The sequence below is a fragment of the Melanostigma gelatinosum genome (genome assembly GCF_949748355.1).
Source record: "Melanostigma gelatinosum genome assembly, chromosome: 7".
NCBI classification, from domain to species: domain Eukaryota; kingdom Metazoa; phylum Chordata; class Actinopteri; order Perciformes; family Zoarcidae; genus Melanostigma; species Melanostigma gelatinosum.
Window position 1 is genome coordinate 5,716,127 of NC_136640.1, and position 24,444 is coordinate 5,740,570.

The 24,444-nt window shown below is 42.6% G+C and overlaps 4 protein-coding genes across 4 annotated transcripts; 2 read left to right on the forward strand and 2 right to left on the reverse strand.

Moving 5' to 3' along the window:
* Positions 1–789: 789 nt before the first annotated feature.
* On the forward strand, positions 790–6,640 carry LOC306779586 (sodium- and chloride-dependent GABA transporter 2-like; the record flags this gene model as incomplete). The annotated part of the gene is made up of 14 exons (XM_079271552.1): positions 790–943; positions 1,021–1,155; positions 3,064–3,204; positions 3,420–3,507; positions 3,616–3,748; positions 3,833–3,967; positions 4,043–4,146; positions 4,267–4,391; positions 4,520–4,632; positions 4,723–4,860; positions 4,967–5,069; positions 5,350–5,450; positions 5,550–5,720; positions 6,527–6,640. The coding sequence occupies 14 exons, from the start codon at positions 790–792 to the stop codon at positions 6,638–6,640; spliced, it is 1,755 nt and encodes a 584-aa protein (XP_079127678.1).
* A 1,600-nt stretch (positions 6,641–8,240) lies between these two features.
* Positions 8,241–14,111, forward strand: LOC306779587 (sodium- and chloride-dependent GABA transporter 2-like; the record flags this gene model as incomplete). The annotated part of the gene is made up of 14 exons (XM_079271553.1): positions 8,241–8,394; positions 8,472–8,606; positions 10,543–10,683; positions 10,901–10,988; positions 11,097–11,229; positions 11,314–11,448; positions 11,524–11,627; positions 11,748–11,872; positions 12,001–12,113; positions 12,204–12,341; positions 12,448–12,550; positions 12,831–12,931; positions 13,031–13,201; positions 13,998–14,111. The coding sequence occupies 14 exons, from the start codon at positions 8,241–8,243 to the stop codon at positions 14,109–14,111; spliced, it is 1,755 nt and encodes a 584-aa protein (XP_079127679.1).
* A 483-nt stretch (positions 14,112–14,594) lies between these two features.
* On the reverse strand, positions 14,595–19,733 carry LOC306780073 (CLOCK-interacting pacemaker). The gene is made up of 4 exons (XM_079272273.1): positions 19,558–19,733; positions 18,153–18,335; positions 17,615–17,805; positions 14,595–16,484 (listed from the first exon to the last, which is right to left on the reverse strand). Exons 2-4 carry the CDS (start codon positions 18,325–18,327, stop codon positions 15,549–15,551), a joined length of 1,302 nt encoding a protein of 433 aa, XP_079128399.1. The 5' UTR covers positions 18,328–18,335; positions 19,558–19,733; the 3' UTR covers positions 14,595–15,548.
* Positions 19,734–20,966: 1,233 nt separating this feature from the next.
* ccnp (cyclin P) lies at positions 20,967–24,386 on the reverse strand (the record flags this gene model as incomplete). Its single annotated transcript, XM_079271236.1, has 9 exons — positions 20,967–21,305; positions 21,375–21,553; positions 21,636–21,794; positions 22,054–22,209; positions 22,614–22,712; positions 22,814–22,986; positions 23,176–23,251; positions 23,551–23,676; positions 24,333–24,386. 9 exons carry the CDS (start codon positions 24,384–24,386, stop codon positions 21,137–21,139), a joined length of 1,191 nt encoding a protein of 396 aa, XP_079127362.1. The 3' UTR covers positions 20,967–21,136.
* Positions 24,387–24,444: the final 58 nt, after the last annotated feature.

Here is a 24,444-nt window from a genome sequence, read left to right on the forward strand (position 1 = left end):
AGTCGCACCCGACTATTGACATTACGAGTGGCCACTAATTATGAGACTTAGTTTTATCGTTTGGTTATTGGTCCCTGTTCGCAGGGTGGTGCCCCGTTGTTATTAATAATCATTAATAATTGTTAAATACATTAATAATTATATTGTCAATAATTCAGTTTCTTAAATGCTGATAACCCAAACATGCTCCTTTACGTTCCCAACATACAGCACAATAAATATAAACTTAAGGTGGATAATTCCACTACCTGATATGTGCCGGGGGAAAAAATAACATCACAGTGAAAATAATGTCAGTAAACGTTATTTATTTTGGCTAGTACATCGATTTTGCTCCTGGTGGTCATATTTGAGGCCAGATAAAATTGTCTTCTCAGCGCTCACAATGACTTTGAAGTGACATTTACATCCGTCTCACATCGTGCAACGTGTTGAATTTCAATTGACACTGGACACACATACCACGAGAACATCTTGAGAAACCAACCGGCTGCGACAAGAGGAATAGTTGGGCTGAACAAGACAAGACATTCATAAAGAATGATTTGATCCTTTTGATTTAAAATAAATCCTGTGTTATACAACAAGGAATTTGGACTTTTCTAATCAGTTGTCGTTTAGATATTGTAACTTATGCTCAGCCTGGGCGATAATTTCCATTTCCATTTAGAACTGATTAACTGCTCAGGCAGTTGCTCATTACAAGATGACACAGAAGCAATCTATAAGAAGACCTGGACACACAAAGTGCTTGCAAGAGGACGATCGGGTTCAGACTGAGCTTTTGGAATGTTGAAGAAAATATGTGCCACAAAACACAAGCGGGTGGAGGAGAGAGGACACTGGGGCAGCAAGGTGGAGTTTCTCCTGGCCGTGGCGGGAAACATTGTCGGCCTCGGCAACGTGTGGAGGTTTCCTTACCTCTGCTACAAAAACGGAGGGGGTAAGCAACTACGAGGTTCACCCGTTAACTAAAGTCTCTAGTACGTGTATGCATTGATGTACACTTTGTAAATTCAGGTGCATTCCTGGTGCCATATCTGGTGTTTGTGGTGACCTGTGGCGTACCCCTGTTCCTGCTGGAGACAACTGTTGGCCAGTACACCCAGGAAGGCGGCATCACCTGCTGGAGGAAGCTGTGCCCTCTGGCCGAAGGTATGCTGTTCAGGACTTTATTGAAGATTCACTGGAAACAATCTCTGAATGATTCATTGTTGGAATGCTGTAAGCATTCCAACAATTGTTAACAATCCTGTTAACAATTTATTCAACTTCTATTTCTGCCGTCGCACCGCTTCTCCTCCTTCATTTTTTAAGCTACAGAAACCGTTAAACTATTAAAATGTTCAGCTCTTTCACCAGAGGGGTGCTATGACTTTTTATATTTCTAACCTTTAAACTTTTTGAATTATTAAGCTTTTTATTTTTTCAATAGGATCTCTATAGAGAATATTTCCAAATGGCTTCAGGCACACAGGTGTTTGTGATTGAGCCAATTAGTGATGTTGATAAACACACAGACTCACAGACACACGCGCACATACACTCCTCTCCCTCTCTCTGTGTCTCTCATACAGTCATTCAGGTCTTAGGGATCTTTAGAGGTCTTTCCCCCCTCCTCCCCCCCACACACACACACGCCATTTTAAAAATAAAAGCCCCACAGAATGAATCCTAACTGAAATGCTTGTGATGAGCCTGTCATTTAATAACCGGTTTGTGTTTATCGAACATTATGATTCTGTCTCCTCTCCCCTTCTCCCCCACACCCCATTTCAAAATAAAAGCCCAAGAGAGTGAATTCTAACTGAACTGCTTGTGATGAAGCCTGTCATTTAATAACCTCTGTTTATGTGTCAAACATGATGATTATGTCTCCTCTCCCCCTCCCTCCCCCACCCAGTCCCACCCTTTCAAAATAAAAGCCTCATGGATTAACTGTATTTAAACATTTCGTTTATACTGCTATTCCTGCTACTACCAGTACTAATAACCAGTACTAATACTACTACAGCTATTAGTACGACTGCTGATACTACTACTTCTACTACTTCTTCTAATTACAAATACTTTGACGACAACTTATACTACTACTGCTACTACAAATATCACTACTGCTACAACTAGTACTTATTCAAATGCTACTCATACTTATACTGTAAATAATACTTATACTACTACTACAACAAATATCACTACTGCTGGAATTCTTTTAAGCTACAGAAACCGTTCGAATATCAAAATGTTCAGCTCTTTCAGGAGAGGGGTGACATAACTTCATATTTGTAATCTTTCAACTTTTTGAATTATTTAGCTTTTTGCAATTTTTTTAAAATTGGATATCTATTTTCAGCAATGTTTTTGAGATTCATTTCAGCTTTCAGCATTCCAACCATTTTGGTTGACCATTTTGGTCGTTACACAAAGGGGGGGGGGGGGGGCTGGCTGTGGCTCAGTTGGGGGTTCGATCCCTGGCTCCTACTATCTGCATGTTGAGTGTCTAAAACGATGGGTTAAATGCATGTGACAACAGAAGCACAATGATCAATGTGTGTTGTGCTTTTTTGACATTTCTAAATCAGCTGTTGCAGTGCCTGATATTATTTATATTCCAAAAATATTGACATCACAGATACCGTAGGTACAACAAAGACACCACAATAGTTTTTGAAGATTACATTTCTGAAAAAATTAGAAAATTGAATAATTGTTAATGTTTATAAGCTGGGTAAAATCAAGTGACATTTCACTCTGGAGAAGTCACAGAGATAATTTAGAGAAAATAAAATGTTTCTTTATTCAGTTTGCTTTTTAAATACACATTTGTTTTATATATACATTATATATATATATATATATATATATATATATATATATATATATATATATATTTATTTATTTATTTATCATTATGGAAAAGGAGTCTCTCACAGTGAGTGAGCAGTTTTAGTGATGCATTGAGTCATTCGGGGTAAATCACCCTGACCGCTAAGCGGATTAATGGATACATGGATACATGGAGGAAGTCAGGATGTCTTAACGTTTGTGTATGTGGCCTTGCAGGTATTGGCTACGGCGGGCAGCTGATCCACTTGTACAGCTCTATGACCTACATCATTATTCTGGCCTGGGCTTTGCTCTACTTGGTGTTCTCCTTCAGCTCACAGCTCCCCTGGGCCAGCTGCAACAACTACTGGAACACAGGTCAAATGGACACTGTCACATGCATTGAGGTTGCCTTGTATAACAGAGCACTAACATTAATGTTATGATGAATACATCTTTTAAACTCCACACCAAAAGCTTGTAATGCAAATTTGAAGTCCCAAGCCCAAGAACCAACCTCCCCTAGAACCACAGAGGATCATTTTACATCTGCTTTGTGACTAATAATGTGTTTTGTCTCACTGTTCTTTCAGATAACTGCATAGACCTTTCCACACAAAATAAAACCTTGAACTGGACCAACCGGACTAACACAACCTTTGCTGCCACAGAGTTCTGGGAGTATGTATACGGATATACTAAAGCCTCTATAGGTTGATTTAAATGTGCCAAAATGAGTCCTGATAAGTCTCAATAAAAACACATTTGTTGATCATTTGTTCCTTCTAGACGGCGAGTGCTTGGTATCTCAAGTGGGATTGAGGAGATCGGCAGCATCAGATGGGATGTGATGTTGTGCCTGATTGCGATGTGGATCATCTGCTACTTCTGCATCTGGAAAGGGGTCAAGTCTACAGGAAAGGTATCTAAATAAGCCCTAAAACTGTGGTAAAAGTCTATAAAGTTGTATCTCTAAATGCCGTAAACGGTTGACTTTTTTCCCCAGGTGGTGTATTTCACTGCGACCTTCCCATATGTGATGTTGGTTATTCTTTTGATCCGTGGACTCACTCTTCCTGGGGCTCTAGAAGGAGTACTGTATTATCTTCTGCCTGAACCCTCGCGACTCGCAGACCCTCAGGTAGGAGATCCATTGTGTACTGTAACAGTGTGAAGTTCATGGACAACTTTACTCACTGGTGCTTTGTTGAAACAGGTTTGGATGGAGGCGGGGGCTCAGATCCTCTTCTCATACAGCCTGGGTGTGGGCTCCTTAACCGTGCTCGGCAGCTACAACACCTACAACAACAACTGCTATAAGTGAGTATTACTCGATGAGTGTGACAACAACTCCGACATCAGAGTTACCCAATCACATATTTAAAAAGTATCCACATGCTATGAATCTATAGAGTGCGCACGCGTTGTTGTGTTTTGCAGAGACTGCCTGTGGCTGTGTTTGCTGAACAGTGTTACCAGTGTGGTAGCTGGGTTTGCAGTCTTCTCTGTGCTGGGATTCATGGCTCACGAGCAGGGCGTTCCCATTGCAGATGTGGCCGAGTCAGGTAAAACTTCCTCTGCATTTCCACCTGGATGCATATCGCTTTTACTTTGCAAAGTCATCAATGCTAAATTGGTGAAACAACAAAGGCAGATAATAGACGGGGACAGATCTGGCTGTGTTGTTTTCCAGGTCCAGGCTTGGCGTTCATTGCATACCCTCAGGCTGTAGCCATGATGCCTCTGCCCCAACTGTGGTCCATCTGCTTCTTCGTCATGGTCATCCTCCTGGGTCTGGACACACAAGTAAGATGTACTTTTAATGAACGCTTGATGGAGGAAAAGAAATTCACATTTGTCAATGTGCTTACTGTGTGTTGTCCTGTCTCTGTACAGTTTGTTGCCATGGAGGTGGCGATGACATCCATCATGGATGTGTTTCCCACGGTGATGCGCAGAGCAGGCCGGCGGGAATCTCTCCTCCTCCTCTTCTGCCTCATATGCTTCTTCTCTCAGCTTGTCATGGTCACCGAGGTCAGTATTTAGTATTATGTGTACATTTATTAGCAGTGTATTGCATGCTATTGCTAGTAAAATGAATAAAACCATGTCAAAACAATGTCTTTGCTGTCGTCTCCAGGGAGGGATGTACGTGTTCCAGATATTTGACTACTTCGCTTGTAACGGAATCTGCATCCTCTTTCTCTGCATGTTTGAAATCGTGGCACTGGCATGGATATTTGGTAGGTATACTGTTTCATAAAAGGGGCAGTTTCACAAAAGACCTAAATAAAGTTGTGGGTAAGATCAAAATCAAAGCAGCAGAGGCTGAGATATGACTTTTAGTCCCTTGAGTTCTAAAAACGCATGGAGTACCCATAATGCATCACAACCCTGATGACATCCTTGTGATTATGTTCTCAGACTGTGAGAATATTAGAGAAGTTCCCATTTAAATAGCATTCAAAGATGAGTCTGATGTGGTCGTTGAGTGCTGATCATCCAACCGCATCTCCTATAAAGGGGCAGAGCGGTTGTTATCCATCATTAAGGACATGACAGGTGTGCACGCCAACCCGTTCTTTAAAATCTGCTGGCTTTACCTCACACCACTGGTCTTACTGGTGAGTGACTTTCAATGTTGGATTTTTTATGCTCCAGATATTCTTACACTGAAATGTCAGGATAACTTCTGAATCCCTCTTTTTGTATTGTTTTCTCAGGTCTCTTTTACATGTTCTTTGGTTGGGTATCAGCCTCTGACTTTTAATCGCTGGTACGTGTACCCAGCCTGGGCATACGTGTTGGGCTGGGTGCTGACCCTTTCCTCCATCCTGCTTGTGCCGGCATGGGCGCTGTATAAACTGGGGACTGGGACTGGGACCCTGAGACAGGTGGGACAACTGTGTTATTGATTTTTAGTCATTCATTCAATAAATCGCACGGTGTATATGTCACATAATGTGTCAATAGCAAGCAAAAGAGCAATGTATGTCTGACATCCCATCTGCAAGATGAGTTGTAATTTGTAGGATTTTCTGATTATTAGGCTGTAACATGAGGGTCTTTAAAAGTATGAAATATTTATGTGTATTGATCAAAGTGTTGATTTTCAGAGTAAAAGCTGCATTCTCTTTAGTTTGCGCCAACATTAAGGATCCTAACTACCAACAGCCAACATCAGCGATAGTGCTTATTAGTGCTCAAAACACATCTCTGATCTGCTGCTACCTTATGAACCATCCCGACCCCTCAGGTCGTCTGGGACCGGTCTACTTTCTGTTCCCAGAGTCAGAACTAAACATGGAGAAGCAGCGTTCAGTTTTTCTGGTCCACATATCTGGAACAAAGTCCCAGAAAGCTGCAGGTCTGCTGAGACCCTCAGCTCCTTTAAATCAAGATTGAAGACTTTTCTGTTTGCTGCTGCCTTTAATTGAAACACATTCAATTCATATATTAATCAATTTCCTGCATTTCTGCATTTTATTTCTTGCACTGTTTTTAATGTTTTAATGTATGTTCTTAGTTGTTTTTAAATCTCCTTTTCTTTTGCCTTATGTTTTGATGCTTTTAATGGTTTTATGTGAAGCACTTTGAATTACCTTGTTGTTGAAATGTGCTCTACAAATAAACTTGCCTTGCCTTATTGCGTGAATGAATGCTTCAAGTTGTTGCTGAATACTTCTCTCAATTTCCTTAGCGTTACCATCATCTGTGCCAACCGGCCCCCGACTGCTCACTGACCCAAAAGGGAGACGAAACTGAGCTGCAGCGCATCAAAGGGGAAGATCTGCACTTGCTCACTTCCAGTTGATACCAAACATGAAATGGTCCTGAACTCTCTATCCACTACATGTATGTGTACGACAACTTTCCTTTTTAATCTCTTTGCTTATATCTTTATATCTTATAGTATTTGTTTAGTCTATAATTCAGACAAGCGTGTCTTATTTATTTGATCTCAATAATGCTGGCTTTTAACTCCAAGTGTTACAGTAATATTTTTGCAAAGATAATTGTACGGGTAACGTCATAATCAGATTCTTATTTTAATCAAAATAAACTTGAACATTTATAGTTGTTAACCGTCTACAATCGTACATAACTGCCGGCAGTTCTACCGACAACGGCACTTTGTGTACGATACGGCCAGCGATCCCCATTCTCACTACAACGCGGACCGCACCCAGAAGGTTGATTCATGACCCCCACCTTTGCTCTCTTTCTTGCCTCTCCCCTAACACACACAGCTCCTATCTCTGCCCCTGGGGGAAACCCCGTTCAAACGATCGCCTCACGTCACTCGACGCCGCCATCTTTGTAGTCTTTAGCGGTAGCTGTAAGATTCCCCTTCCTTTTCACCCACAGACCCACACACACACACATACACACACCCACACACCCTCATCCATTTTATTCATTCTTTAATTTAGGCATATAAAATTGTATGATAACGTTTGTTGGTTGCAATATTAATTGATTTGATCATTTATTATTTTGATTGAATAAACTCTGTTATACTTTAAGGAGCAGTCGTCTGTGATTACTTGTGCATATGTATTTGATGAAACTGTATCTAGTAGTCTGTGCTCAAACTTAACCCTTCACTGTCACTTCGAATGTGTAGTCGCACCCGACTATTGACATTACGAGTGGCCACTAATTATGAGACTTAGTTTTATCGTTTGGTTATTGGTCCCTGTTCGCAGGGTGGTGCCCCGTTGTTATTAATAATCATTAATAATTGTTAAATACATTAATAATTATATTGTCAATAATTCAGTTTCTTAAATGCTGATAACCCAAACACGCTCCTTTACGTTCCCAACATACAGCACAATAAATATAAACTTAAGGTGGATAATTCCACTACCTGATATGTGCCGGGGGAAAAAATAACATCACAGTGAAAATAATGTCAGTAAACGTTATTTATTTTGGCTAGTACATCGATTTTGCTCCTGGTGGTCATATTTGAGGCCAGATAAAATTGTCTTCTCAGCGCTCACAATGACTTTGAAGTGACATTTACATCCGTCTCACATCGTGCAACGTGTTGAATTTCAATTGACACTGGACACACATACCACGAGAACATCTTGAGAAACCAACCGGCTGCGACAAGAGGAATAGTTGGGCTGAACAAGACAAGACATTCATAAAGAATGATTTGATCCTTTTGATTTAAAATAAATCCTGTGTTATACAACAAGGAATTTGGACTTTTCTAATCAGTTGTCGTTTAGATATTGTAACTTATGCTCAGCCTGGGCGATAATTTCCATTTCCATTTAGAACTGATTAACTGCTCAGGCAGTTGCTCATTACAAGATGACACAGAAGCAATCTATAAGAAGACCTGGACACACAAAGCGCTTGCAAGAGGACGATCGGGTTCAGACTGAGCTTTTGGAATGTTGAAGAAAATATGTGCCACAAAACACAAGCGGGTGGAGGAGAGAGGACACTGGGGCAGCAAGGTGGAGTTTCTCCTGGCCGTGGCGGGAAACATTGTCGGCCTCGGCAACGTGTGGAGGTTTCCTTACCTCTGCTACAAAAACGGAGGGGGTAAGCAACTACGAGGTTCACCCGTTAACTAAAGTCTCTAGTACGTGTATGCATTGATGTACACTTTGTAAATTCAGGTGCATTCCTGGTGCCATATCTGGTGTTTGTGGTGACCTGTGGCGTACCACTGTTCCTGCTGGAGACAACTGTTGGCCAGTACACCCAGGAAGGCGGCATCACCTGCTGGAGGAAGCTGTGCCCTCTGGCCGAAGGTATGCTGTTCAGGACTTTATTGAAGATTCACTGGAAACAATCTCTGAATGATTCATTGTTGGAATGCTGTAAGCATTCCAACAATTGTTAACAATCCTGTTAACTATTTATTCAACTTCTATTTCTGCCGTCGCACCGCTTCTCCTCCTTCATTTTTTAAGCTACAGAAACCGTTAAACTATTAAAATGTTCAGCTCTTTCACCAGAGGGGTGCTATGACTTTTTATATTTCTAACCTTTAAACTTTTTGAATTATTAAGCTTTTTAATTTTTCAATAGGATCTCTATGGAGAATATTTTCAAATGGCTTCAGGCACACAGGTGTTTGCGATTGAGCCAATTAGTGATGTTGATAAACACACAGACTCACAGACACACGCGCACATACACTCCTCTCCCTCTCTCTCTCTGTGTCTCTCATACAGTCATTCAGGTCTTAGGGATCTTTAGAGGTCTTTCCCCCCTCCTCCACCCCCCCCCCCCCCACACACACACACACACGCCATTTTAAAATAAAAGCCGCACAGAATGAATCCTAACTGAAATGCTTGTGATGAGCCTGTCATTTAATAACCGGTTTGTGTTTATCGAACATTATGATTCTGTCTCCTCTCCCCTTCTCCCCCACACCCCATTTCAAAATAAAAGCCCCAGAGTGAATTCTAACTGAACTGCTTGTGATGAAGCCTGTCATTTAATAACCTCTGTTTATGTGTCAAACATGATGATTATGTCTCCTCTCCCCCTCCCTCCCCCACCCAGTCCCACCCTTTCAAAATAAAAGCCTCATGGATTAACTGTATTTAAATGTTTCGTTTATACTGCTATTCCTGCTACTACCAGTACTAATAACCAGTACTAATACTACTACAGCTATTAGTACGACTGCTGATACTACTACTTCTACTACTTCTTCTAATTACAAATACTTCGACGACAACTTATACTACTACTGCTACTACAAATATCACTACTGCTACAACTCGTACTTATTCAAATGCTACTCATACTTATACTGTGAATAATACTTATACTACTACTACAACAAATATCACTACTGCTGGAATTCTTTTAAGCTACAGAAACCGTTTGAATATCAAAATGTTCAGCTCTTTCAGGAGAGGGGTGACATAACTTCATATTTGTAATCTTTCAACTTTTTGAATTATTAAGCTTTTTGCAATTTTTTTTAAATTGGATATCTATTTTCAGCAATGTTTTTGAGATTCATTTCAGCTTTCAGCATTCCAACCATTTTGGTCGACCATTTTGGTCGTTACACAAAGGGGGGGGGGGGGGGCTGGCTGGCTGTGACTCAGTTGGGGGTTCGATCCCTGGCTCCTACTATCTGCATGTTGAGTGTCTAAAACGATGGGTTAAATGCATGTGACAACAGAAGCACAATGATCAATGTGTGTTGTGCTTTTTTGACATTTCTAAATCAGCTGTTGCAGTGCCTGATATTATTTATATTCCAAAAACATTGACATCACAGATACCGTAGGTACAACAAAGACACCACAATAGTTTTTGAAGATTACATTTCTGAAAAAATTAGAAAATTGAATAATTGTTAATGTTTATAAGCTGGGTAAAATCAAGTGACATTTCACTCTGGAGAAGTCACAGAGATAATTTAGAGAAAATAAAATGTTTCTTTATTCAGTTAGCTTTTTAAATACACATTTGTTTTATATATGCATATATATATATATATATATATATATATATATATATATATATATATATATATATATATATATATATATATATATATATTTATTTATCATTATGGAAAAGGAGTCTCTCAGAGTGAGTGAGCAGTTTTAGTGATGCATTGAGTCATTCGTGGTAAATCACCCTGACCGCTAAGCGGATAAATGGATACATGGAGGAAGTCAGGATGTCTTAACGTTCGTCTATGTGGCCTTGCAGGTATTGGCTACGGCGGGCAGCTGATCCACTTGTACAGCTCTATGACCTACATCATTATTCTGGCCTGGGCTTTGCTCTACTTGGTGTTCTCCTTCAGCTCACAGCTCCCCTGGGCCAGCTGCAACAACTACTGGAACACAGGTCAAATGGACACTGTCACATGCATTGAGGTTGACTTGTATAACAGAGCACTAACATTAATGTTATGATGAATACATCTTTTAAACTCCACACCAAAAGCTTGTAATGCAAATTTGAAGTCCCAAGCCCAAGAACCAACCTCCCCTAGAACCACAGAGGATCATTTTACATCTGCTTTGTGACCAATAATATGTGTTTTGTCTCACTGTTCTTTCAGATAACTGCATAGACCTTTCCACACAAAATAAAACCTTGAACTGGACCAACCGGACTAACACAACCTTTGCTGCCACAGAGTTCTGGGAGTATGTATACGGATATACTAAAGCCTCTATAGGTTGATTTAAATGTGCCAAAATGAGTCCTGATAAGTCTCAATAAAAACACATTTGTTGATCATTTGTTCCTTCTAGACGGCGAGTGCTTGGTATCTCAAGTGGGATTGAGGAGATCGGCAGCATCAGATGGGATGTGATGTTGTGCCTGATTGCGATGTGGATCATCTGCTACTTCTGCATCTGGAAAGGGGTCAAGTCTACAGGAAAGGTATCTAAATAAGCCCTAAAACTGTGGTAAAAGTCTATAAAGTTGTATCTCTAAATGCCGTAAACGGTTGACTTTTTTCCCCAGGTGGTGTATTTCACAGCGACCTTCCCATATGTGATGTTGGTTATTCTTTTGATCCGTGGACTCACTCTTCCTGGGGCTCTAGAAGGAGTACTGTATTATCTTCTGCCTGAACCCTCGCGACTCGCAGACCCTCAGGTAGGAGATCCATTGTGTACTGTAACAGTGTGAAGTTCATGGACAACTTTACTCACTGGTGCTTTGTTGAAACAGGTTTGGATGGAGGCGGGGGCTCAGATCCTCTTCTCATACAGCCTGGGTGTGGGCTCCTTAACCGTGCTCGGCAGCTACAACACCTACAACAACAACTGCTATAAGTGAGTATTACTCGATGAGTGTGACAACAACTCCGACATCAGAGTTACCCAATCACATATTTAAAAAGTATCCACATGCTATGAATCTATAGAGTGCGCACGCGTTGTTGTGTTTTGCAGAGACTGCCTGTGGCTGTGTTTGCTGAACAGTGTTACCAGTGTGGTAGCTGGGTTTGCAGTCTTCTCTGTGCTGGGATTCATGGCTCACGAGCAGGGCGTTCCCATTGCAGATGTGGCCGAGTCAGGTAAAACTTCCTCTGCATTTCCACCTGGATGCATATCGCTTTTACTTTGCAAAGTCATCAATGCTAAATTGGTGAAACAACAAAGGCAGATAATAGACGGGGACAGATCTGGCTGTGTTGTTTTCCAGGTCCAGGCTTGGCGTTCATTGCATACCCTCAGGCTGTAGCCATGATGCCTCTGCCCCAACTGTGGTCCATCTGCTTCTTCGTCATGGTCATCCTCCTGGGTCTGGACACACAAGTAAGATGTACTTTTAATGAACGCTTGATGGAGGAAAAGAAATTCACATTTGTCAATGTGCTTACTGTGTGTTGTCCTGTCTCTGTACAGTTTGTTGACATGGAGGTGGTGATGACATCCATCATGGATGTGTTTCCCACGGTGATGCGCAGAGCAGGCCGGCGGGAATCTCTCCTCCTCCTCTTCTGCCTCATATGCTTCTTCTCTCAGCTTGTCATGGTCACCGAGGTCAGTATTTAGTATTATGTGTACTTTTATTAGCAGTGTATTGCATGCTATTGCTAGTAAAATGAATAAAACAATGTCAAAACAATGTCTTTGCTGTCGTCTCCAGGGAGGGATGTACGTGTTCCAGATATTTGACTACTTCGCTTGTAACGGAATCTGCATCCTCTTTCTCTGCATGTTTGAAATCGTGGCACTGGCATGGATATTTGGTAGGTATACTGTTTCATAAAAGGGGCAGTTTCACAAAGGACCTAAATAAAGTTGTGGGTAAGATCAAAATCAAAGCAGCAGAGGCTGAGATATGACTTTTAGTCCCTTGAGTTCTAAAAACGCATGGAGTACCCATAATGCATCACAACCCTGATGACATCCTTGTGATTATGTTCTCAGACTGTGAGAATATTAGAGAAGTTCCCCTTTAAATAGCATTCAAAGATGAGTCTGATGTGGTCGTTGAGTGCTGATCATCCAACCGCATCTCCTATAAAGGGGCAGAGCGGTTGTTATCCATCATTAAGGACATGACAGGTGTGCACGCCAACCCGTTCTTTAAAATCTGCTGGCTTTACCTCACACCACTGGTCTTACTGGTGAGTGACTTTCAATGTTGGATTTTTTATGCTCCAGATATTCTTACACTGAAATGTCAGGATAACTTCTGAATCCCTCTTTTTGTATTGTTTTCTCAGGTCTCTTTTACATGTTCTTTGGTTGGGTATCAGCCTCTGACTTTTAATCGCTGGTACGTGTACCCAGCCTGGGCATACGTGTTTGGCTGGATGCTGACCCTTTCCTCCATCCTGCTTGTGCCGGCATGGGCGCTGTATAAACTGGGGACTGGGACTGGGACCCTGAGACAGGTGGGACAACTGTGTTATTGATTTTTAGTCATTCATTCAATAAATCGCACGGTGTATATGTCACATAATGTGTCAATAGCAAGCAAAAGAGCAATGTATGTCTGACATCCCATCTGCAAGATGAGTTGTAATTTGTAGGATTTTCTGATTATTAGGCTGTAACATGAGGGTCTTTAAAAGTATGAAATATTTATGTGTATTGATCAAAGTGTTGATTTTCAGAGTAAAAGCTGCATTCTCTTTAGTTTGCGCCAACATGAAGGATCCTAACTACCAACAGCCAACATCAGCGATAGTGCTTATTAGTGCTCAAAACACATCTCTGATCTGCTGCTACCTTATGAACCATCCCGACCCCTCAGGTCGTCTGGGACCGGTCTACTTTCTGTTCCCAGAGTCGGAACTAAACATGGAGAAGCAGCGTTCAGTTTTTCTGCTCCACATATCTGGAACAAAGTCCCAGAAAGCTGCAGGTCTGCTGAGACCCTCAGCTCATTTAAATCAAGATTGAATACTTTTCTGTTTGCTGCTGCCTTTAATTGAAACACATTCAATTCATATATTAATCAATTTATGCATTTTATTTCTTGCAGTTTTTTAATGTTTTAATGAATGTTCTTAATTGTTTTTAAATCTCCTTTTCTTTTGCCTTATGTTTTGATGCTTTTAATGGTTTTATGTGAAGCACTTTGAATTACCTTGTTGTTGAAATGTGCTCTACAAATAAACTTGCCTTGCCTTATTGCGTGAATGAATGCTTCAAGTTGTTGCTGAATACTTCTCTCAATTTCCTTAGCGTTACCATCATCTGTGCCAACCGGCCCCCGACTGCTCACTGACCCAAAAGGGAGACGAAACTGAGCTGCAGCGCATCAAAGGGGAAGATCTGCACTTGCTCACTTCCAGTTGATACCAAACATGAAATGATCCTGAACTCTCTATCCACTACATGTATGTGTACGACAACTTTCTTTTATATCTTATAGTATTTGTTTAGTCTATAATTCAGACAAGCGTGTCTTATTTATTTGATCTCAATAATGCTGGCTTTTAACTCCAAGTGTTACAGTAATATTTTTGCAAAGATAATTGTACGGGTAACGTCATAATCAGATTCTTATTTTAATCAAAATAAACTTGAACATTTATAGTTGTTAACCGTCTACAATATGTCTGAGATTTATGCTGTTTATATTTTAAGAGATCCTAGAAATATATATTGGAAAATACATCACAGGAAACATTCTCTGTCATCAACATATTACCATAACGGGGCTCAATTAAAAAACTCACATAATACAATGTCAGAGTATATTCCTCAGATATTGCTTTATTTAAATACCTTGAAATTATGAAAAATACAAAGTGAAACACTTTTCAGAAATGCGTTGGAAGTGATGACTGTCATATGCATATAAGCACAAAGAAATAAGATGACAAATAATTCCCTTATCACATGATGACCACTTAAGCAATGTACTTTCATACTTAAACACTGTCGTACAATCAAATTCACAATGCAAACCGTACTAACACTTGACCACATGAGAGGAAACCATTTGACTGATTATCTTTGAGATGCTGAGTTGAATTCTTCTGTTCAAATATGATGTGTGCTGTATTTGTATGGTAGGAGAACCCGGGACAATGATGCAACGGCAAAAGTATCAAGTGAAAAAGAGCAATTAAGGCTTGGTTGACAAGTATTTGGATAGAAGTCCTTGCGGCAGTCCAGCGTGGTGCAGCTTGTGATGTTACAGAGAGATGTTCTCTGCAGCATTGAGCGCAGAGTTGTGCCTCAAGTGCTACATGTTTCCTGAAAGTGACATTTTGCTGGGAGCCTTTTAGCTTCGTGGTTTTGAAGGCACCAACCTTGTTTTGACTGCTATACTCATCCTTTGGTCTGTCGTGAGAACGAAACAACAGACTGAAGTAATAATATAAACTGTATTGCTCCCTAGGGTGTAAAGCCAATTTCCTCTGCCTCCCGAGAGAGACATATTATTCTCACATTATCCTTTAAGTGTCCCACGAGCAGAGACACATCTGAGTGGTTCTATAAAAGCTGAAGTGGTATCCTGAATTGCACTTCAGAGAATTAAATCAGCTTTCACATGTCAAACAATTAAATCTGGTGAAAAACGTTAGACATCCGCAAACCAAACACGTACTCCCACATGCACAATACGTACGAGTGATTGTTGGTTCCCATTGACCCGCAGAGATATTTCGCTCTCCCTATCAAAGTAAGTTTAAATAACCAGGGATGAACCGTTAAAGCCACACATAATCACCAAAAATAGCCCTGAGTACTCGCTCTCCCTTTAAGAAGGCACTGCAGATTGTGCTAGTCGGTGGAACTGTCAGGAGGCGTGAAGGTGTCTTTCTCTGACGATTTACCTCCGGCCTGGAGCTCCCTGCCTGAGTTTAAGTCCCGTACGGTCGCGAGAAGGCGAGACGGCGGCGGCACCGCTGAGCTCTCAGCCCCTAGTGGCCCATAGCTGTGGCCTGGGGAAACCCTCGCTGGTTGACTGGCAGAGTCCGGATAACATGGGATTTGCAGGGTTTTAATGTTGGGGTAGCTGCCAGACTCGGCCATTGCTCGGTGTAGATGTTCCCAGGTACAGCTGGGGTTGCTTACGGCCTGGCACAGAAGCTCCGTGTGCTGGCGGAGCTGCGCAATGTCCCGCTCGGTGGCGTTGCTCTGCCGCAGCAGCTCCTTCGTTCGCAGAGTTATGTCCAACAGACCCGACTGTCTCAGGATCTCCACTGTGTTGAGGAAACGGTGTTGGCGAGTTCTGGTGGAGCCGTTTCTGTAAAGTCCTCTGGTTTTGAGGACGGAGCTTTGGCTCAAGGAGACAGCAGTGGGACTGGAGGAGGAGGAGGGAAGATCTGCGGTCGAAGACGAACACGGCAGCCTGGAGGTTAAGGCTGCTGATTTGGGTTGCTCATAAAGATGCTGCTCAGGTGGACTCCTGGTCACAGGTGTGTCATCGACTTCTGTGCACACTCTCTTGCTGAGATTCTGTTCCTCGTACGGTGAAGATTTATCAGGCGGCTTCTTGCTGGGTAGTGGGGCAATGCGTGGGTAGGAGTTGAGAATGGGCAGGTAGGTGTCATTTGTTTTCTTCCTTGTGACGTTGGAACTCCGGGACAACGGCTCGTGGAGCTGTCGAGTGGCCGGCAGCATGCTAGGCTGCTGGAAAAGGATCACGTGGGCAGCGCTGGGTTCCCTGCTTCTATTCCTCTGCGGCAGCTGATCTCTTTTCTGGATCATGACCGGCTGGTGGGACAGGGAGGAAGAAGGAAGCAAGTACGAGACATAGATTAAACGCTCGGGGACGATATGCTTATCTCCAGATTCAAGACTATCATGTATCGCAATTTTGAAGTATTGGGTATTTTAAGTATTTTTAACGATTTATTGCGAGACCATGGGAAAAAGTTAAATCACACACTTCTGGAGACTTTTACTTTGGAAAAGTAAATTGATACATTAAAATTGTTTTATTTTTAGCCTGTATGTAGTCAGAGATGTCCTGAAGTCAAATCAAGTCATTGTAAATCAAAGATGATGGAGCAATGCTTCTATAGCACCTCAAGCAGTCAGAGCTATTTCAAGCTACGAATATGGGACTTTTACTTTGAAATATCTCTAAAGTCAGAGAATAAAAATGCTTGGTTTTGTGTCTGCATGTAGTTTTCCAAATCAAGACATTTCCCTCACAATTGAGCGGTATTGTTTTGTTTTTAATCTATAAAGGGACAAAGGTGACATGTGTAGTGGGAAAATTATGTTATTGTATCATGTGAAATGTTAGAGAATGTACAACTGAAAGTGAGGAACGCAGAACAGCAGTTTCTGCAGATGATTTTAATTAGTTTTGTATCCAGGTGTCTGGTTATCTTTTCCCACAAGGGTGAGAAGTGAAGAGACACTGTTTCTTTGTTGGTAAGATGGAGACACAGAGAGGCCTTGACTCCGGAGGTGGATGTCCGCAGAGACAAACGGCCCTTTTGACGCATTATCTGAAGTTGTAAAGGCGTGAACCTTTGTATGCATAAATGATGTTGAAAATTGCATTTCGTCGAAGAAGCATTCACGCAGTCTACTGAAAACGTAGTTGCTGTGCTTTCATCCCTCTTGCAAGAGAATAAACGGAAAACGACAACTTTGAATCTTCTGATGACTTCATTATTGATTTGAGAACAAAAACTCTCTCCTCCCAATTAACCTGGAAATTTTCCACCACACATGTTTTATCCTTTTTGTGAATATAATCCAATTCATCTGATTTCCATACCCTGTGTCAACATCTTATTTTGAAACCCAGACCTAGTCACACGTGTGGGCCAATCCCAACGGCCCCCCCCCAATTTTTTGATCGGTAGATGCATTAAGAAAACTCTTACCTGCTTAATCACAATGTTATTGATGATGTACATGGGTGGGAGCCCGCAGTCTGCTGGCATCAGGGGAGGTTTCCCAGGATTCCCGCGCCGAAGATCGATATTCAGTCCCGGCTGTGAAGGTTCTGCACACTCGCCGCCTCTGCACTGGCATCTGTTGCTCCACTGGTCCTCCACATCCGTCTGCTGCCCGTCTGTTGGAAGAAATACATGCCGACTGACAGAGTAAAGCCATGCTCGAAGAGACTGCTTTTGTGACGTAGGCTGGTCGTGTTAGAATATTAATTAATATTAACATAACAATTCCTTCACACTTTATCTGATGGGGACGTAACCAAATTAAACCTGACAGTCAGCACAATAACCTCGTTTTCATTACAAGTAAAGAATGTCCTATCTATCATGTACTGCACTGTTTGTCCCATTCAGCTTTTATTATACCGCCTGAGCTGACTTGTGAAGATAAATGGGTGTGTGTGGAAAATACCAGTCGAGGAGAAAACTTGGCAAATCGTCTTGCTCGGGTTACATATTTACTCACCAGAGTAGCCAGAGTCTCTTTCTGAGCTGCAGCGGGAGGCCGTCCCGCAGGAGTCGTCCGCGTCTTTGGCACCACGCATTGCCAGCAGAGTCAGACGGTTGCTCTTATTTTTAGCATTCTTGCTGGATGTGGCACAAGAAGTGCGCTCGCCCGAGCAAGGCTGTTCCTTCGGCATGCTGGACCCTAATGAGAGAACACACGATGTTTGGTCTGTCACTTAATGACAGCATAAAAACAAAAATAAATGTTGCTCTCATGAGTCAGAGGTCCGTGTTGGCGCTGTGACGGACCGGTGACCTGCCCAGGTTGCACCATAACTAACACCCACTGCATTCTGGGATACGATCCAGCCTCTAATTGCAGTCTGTATAGAACATTTAGAATTTATTTAGATGTAAAACATCACACGTTTCTTGATGTCATACTGGTGTCATTTGAAGCAATGAACATTGCACATGTACACACATGAAGACAAAGGAATGCATGGGTCATGAGTTGTTTTGAGTCAACAGAGAGCCTGTTACACCAAATAAAAAGCAGGTTTTAGTTATTACTTCCAGTTACAGAAATGTGACAATTTGTGAAGCAGGCAGTGGATTTTAATTGGGTTTTTTCCCCTCGCTTTTTGGTGTGTACTTGGGTCCTGCGCAATGAGCTGGATTACTCTGATGATCAAAGTGCAAATCCAAATACTGAAGAACAGATCGTACATCAGCTGTGGAAATGATCAGCTACACTACCTCTTTATAGTCCACCCTGAGTAGCACACGATACTGCTCTGTGTTCTCCATTAGGAGTATGAGTGATGTGTCTCTAGTGTCAACAATGCAGCCATGCACTTCATATTCACACATGTTTTCTCCACTGCATCAACATGTAAATATTCAGTGGAAGAGTTGATATTTTGATCGGCTGTACATCTTCCAGTGTTCTCCACCTTCGATAAACACCAGGTATCCCTTTCATAGAAAATGTCCGCTATCCTGGAAGTACGTCAAACTTTTTTTTTTTTTTTTGTTCCGGTCATTTGTGCCTCAAACATCACAGAAGGCAGTGGGTCCCTGAAGGCAGCACAAAGCCAGTGGGTCCCTGAAGGCAGCATAGAGGCAGTGGGTCCCTGAAGGCAGCACATCTCAGCTGAAACAGCAGCACCCCTCCTCCTTCCAACCCGGTTATGCAACACCCAACTTGGAAATACACTTCCTCTCACACTGGCCGCATCACTCACTTATCAAAGCAGTTTGTCGACATTTTAAACAGCACGCGTCGTTAACAGGCCGACAGACGCATGTGAGACGAGAAAGTTATAAAAAAGTGAGCGCTTGAATAGAACGTATAGAGATTCAGCGATATTACGTATTTTCCAAAGCATTCCTCATCTCCCTGTCTGCAGTGAAAAACTTACCTTCAAATGTAAAACAAGCCAATTATTTCCAATAATGGTCGTTTACCCCCTTGCGCGCGCTCTTGAAGCACTGAGAAACGCTACGGTTAACCCGCAGTGTCATGTTTAAATTGTTGTCCGTCAGTTACAGTGAAATACAATAGTTTCATTTTCCTCCCTTTGTTAAATAACCTAACTGTTACGCCGTGAGATAAGAGTACAGTGAGCCGCGCTGACATAAGGCGATGTCTGTCAAGCTACTCAGGGCTGAGGAAATCATATCCGGTTGGTTTCAAAATAAAAACACACGTAAAAGCACAGGGGGGGATTTTATATAAAATACAACCTAGTCCGATAGTATTCAGTGTAATAAACAATCCTCTTGATTTTAATATCATTAACCAGTTCTTACCTGAACGTTTATCCAAAAGTGGCAGCTTCCTCGCTTTTGTTTTGAAATCCCGGTGGCTAAATCCTAGCTAGCTTGACACCGCTGTTTAACGTAACTGCGAAATGTTAAAAATAAAAAAAGCGACAAAACAAAACACAATATCTAAATGACCCTACCTAATGGCTTAACAAGACAAACAAAACGTGGCTACCAATGATGCCATTAAACACGGACGGACGGACGGACGGGGGGGGGTGGGGTGACAATTGTGCGCGTTACCTCAGTTGAACCCACAGACGGCTGCTGGTTGGACCTCCCACCAGACACAATAAAAATGATCTCTCTGCGCGAGCTAAACGCCGATTGAACCATGAGACAACTACGACAGCCAATCAGAAAGGAGCGCACGTGTAACAGTCACGGTGGCGGAAAAACAATTGCGAAATAAACAAAGAGGCTCACTACGACACTTTATATTTTAATTTGGTAAAACGTCACATTTGGGACAAAATAATAATGTGACGCGAAAGTGATTTCACGGAACTCGAGTTGCCTGCTTCAGTCATGCTGCATACACATAACTGTTGAAAGATAATCTAACTGAATAGGTGATGGACAAAACTAATCCTGCAAAGGGATACTCTTGATATATGCTGCACCAGCCGTCCAACATTCTGTGAAGTGCCAGTCAGCTGTGTCAGCGTGATTGCACGTGTGAGCAGGAACGGCCAACAATGCAGCCATACAGCCAGAGGGGGGCGCTGTTGTCACGTAGAACTGTACAAATTGTAGTTTGTGCAAAAATAAACAGCTGAAACTTTTAAACTTTGCAGCAGATACTTTATTTTACATTAAAACGTTCATAATAACTTTGATAGACAGCCCACAGGACAAGGACACATCAATACAATTCAAATATTTTCCTAAATCGGCTGCAAGATAAGAACATAAAACAGGTGTGCCACTGGGTCAGCTAAATCACACACGCAGAGTGCATACAATCCTTTGTCAAGACAATATTTGGCATTAACATTATTCATACTTCTTCCTCACCCAATTCCATGGAAACTCTTCAGGATCCACAGCAAAGAATACACAGCCTTGGTCAGAGGGCTGGACCACACGGGAGTCAAGTCCTCAAGTGATACTGGTCTAGCATCTCTACTTTGAAGCGTCGGCATATAATTTAGTTTCTGCGAATCAGGAATGTCAAGTGCATACACCCAGCAGACCAGCGGCGTTCTTTAGACCAGCGTGCCTGCTGACCTGCATGGTCTCTGGGGAGGAGAATTTAATAAAACTAGCGCAGGTCTCTCGGGTGTGGGCCTTGGCTGCAGCATTGGCCAGAATGTGCATGATCCTCAGCAGGGCGGTCTCACTGAAAAACACAGATTTTTAAAATGACAGGTACAGTGGATGAGAGTCCATCTTATAAATCAAGACACACCTGCCGACATGGACGCTGTAGGCCAGGCACCATGCAGCCTCCCCTCCTGGTGTTGAGGGCTCCTGCAGAACTTGGCGGGACACGCAGAGGGCCGCTCCTGCCAGCTGCACGGGCAGAAACAACACACACTGGCCCTCCAGGAGAGACAGCTCCAGCAGATACCGAGCCATCCACACCGCCTGGTGGCACAGACGACACTTCAAAATCTCTACATACTGCGAAAAGTAACCTCGCTGACGGAATGAGTTAGTAGCGATCTACCTTGGCACTGCAGCGAGCAACCGAGGCGAGGAGGAGGAGGAAGTGCAGAGGGGGGCAGTAGGACAAATCGAACTTGAGCCCTAGGAGGACCTTGCGCTCCATTCGCAGCAGCTGATGCTTCGTGTAGGTGTGGTCCATCAAGTAGCAGAGTCCAGACACCTGGAAGAAGAAGAAGAAGCACAATAAAAGCAAAATGAGTCTTTTCTTAGAGAAGAGAAGTCTGATCGTTACGCATTGCTACATTCAGTCAATTAATAAAGATTAAGAGCTGTAAATCTATAAGAATAAATCAAGTGAAACCTCGACACAAACCAATCATGGATTATTTAGATACTGTATGTTAGCAGACGGCACACACAATCAGTCAGGTTTAACACGCCGTGTAGCTTTATAGTCGGGGAGGGCTGAGCCAGCTTACCTCGGGCAGGAGACACTCTTCCATCTTTGCAGCGAGGAAGAGGCAAACCATGCCGAGGAGCTGCAGGTTGACCGTGGTGATCTTTACCTCGCGCAGGGAGCGGTTGACCAGGTGTATGGCCAGATAGAGGGTCTCTTCCTGAAAATGCATCAACTCCTGGTAGGAAAAAAACGAGGCGATCAAGATTGACAACAATAAAGCTATAATTGACCTTTCTTGTACGGGTTTAAACTAATTAGATATATTAATTATTGCACTTTAGAGGTGCTGGTTTGTTATCTCTGGACAGAGTATTTATTGTCTCCATGGTAAGCCAAGATAACCAGACGTCCTCAAACACAGGAATATTCTCCATTAAAATTATTTTAATTCATTTTTAAAGCTCGTATTTTTTCCTGACAGGTCATCTAACTTTGTGCATTACTTTGCACAACCAATACAAATGAGAGCAATCCTTTTGCTGCAGGTTTGCCACAATATGCAACAAGGATATGACCTTAAATGAACTGGCCATTGAGACAAGCTTGGAGGAAAGCCTCCATCTTCAGAGGAGCACTTACATGTACTTGAATGAGCCAGTCTACCAGGACAGAACGAGTGAGATCAGTAAAATGCCGCGGCAGGTCCGTGGTGGGGAAAGAGTTTCGTGTTTGAGTTCTCTGCAGGGTAAAAACAGGAGGCACACGCTAAATATTTAAAGAGATTCAGTGCGATCAGCGCTCGTGCCAATCTGCCCCTCAAATCATATGATCTCACTCACCGCCATATCCAAGAACATATCCCAAGCGTACGCTCGGTCCCATATGAGGTCCAGTTTCTCCAGTGCCGTCTCCACCTCATGGCGCAGCAAGCTGGGCACCAGTGCCTGCAGGCTGGGAAGACCCTGCAGCCCATGAGGGTAAAGAAGCACGGGCTCCTCCTCCACACACCCATCTGCTCCACGGGATGGAGAAGGAGGACGAGGAGGAGAAACGCCAACACGCAAGTCAATCATTTTTTACATGATAAAATTAACCATCTGAGCACTGAATTCCTAATTTCGTCCAGCAAAATGACTGCTTGTATTTTTATAACATCATTTTACACAACCAAGCTACAGTATTATGGTATGGATTACACTACCAGCTGAGTGTGTAAAACTGTCTTCATGGAAGCCCATGAGGATGCCTTCGCTTGTTTGCACCGATAACCTCCTTTCCTGCAAAAAGACAACACCTTACACACTTGGAATTGTGAGTGAGTGAGGAAAAAAAAGACTGAACACTCTTAGCTGAGGCTCTGAACCACATTACAGTGACCGCAACTTCTCCTATTTAGAGAGGATTACAAATAGCTTCTATTGCAACAAAGGGCAGGGCAGTCACATCCTGACCTTTCACTAATCTCTCTTAGGGCATCACTTAAGACTAACATGCCGGGAAAATAACAGTCATAACAAGAGCTAGAGACACTGCAGAATGTGTTGGGTGAAGATGACAAGCAGGAAGGAAGATGTACCCATCTGCGCTCTGGCTCCATTTTGACAGGGGCCATCCTGGACTCGTCTACTTCTACCGGCTGCCAGCGCTCTATGGGCCCACAGGCATTGGACCAGGTTCTTAACGGGGCTCGCCTCTCATCCGCCTGCAGGGACAACAGACAGTCGTATTGACACAGATGTGATCATGACCTAGCCATCGTTATTACCTCTTCTTTATTGTCTTTGATGACGACGACTACAGGTTGCTGCAGTTTATGCTCTGTATGAGGATTAGTTATCAGTGGACAGTAATGCCACAAGATGAATGTGTTCAAACAGTGGCTCACTTCAGGTCATGAACACGCCTACGCTTCTACTCCAGCCATCTAATCAGCGACTCGGTGTCACCTGGGCTCATGACAGGTGACTGCAATTACTTTCCAATTATGGAGCAGGCCTGTATGTAGAGCTCGAGAAACAGTAGGCAAAGTAAAGCAAAAAATAAAAAAGTATGATCATAACTGGAACTGAAAAAAGCATGAGTTACCTAGAGAACGGTTTCATTGATGAGAACAAAGTTTTAATGAATGAGATAGTCTCTGATTGCTCAATAAATACTAGCTGTCATTAATTATTAAGAATATATATAAACTGAGTGAAATGGTTAAAAACAAAAGGGGGTAAATATGAATACCCTGTTGCACCACTCAGCTGAAGCACCTGTAGGGCAGCACTACAGGTCTAAACTTGTTTTATTGTACATCTTCCTCGGACCTACTGACTGATTGAGACCGGGTCTGTTGAGCCCCCTGATGCTCACCTTCTTGTGTAAGTCCAGCAGGGGCTTGGAGTCGCAGAAACCAGTCTTGGCCATGAGCACAGCCGGAGACGGAGTTCCCGTGCCGGGCCGGGCCGCTGCAGCTACTTATCCA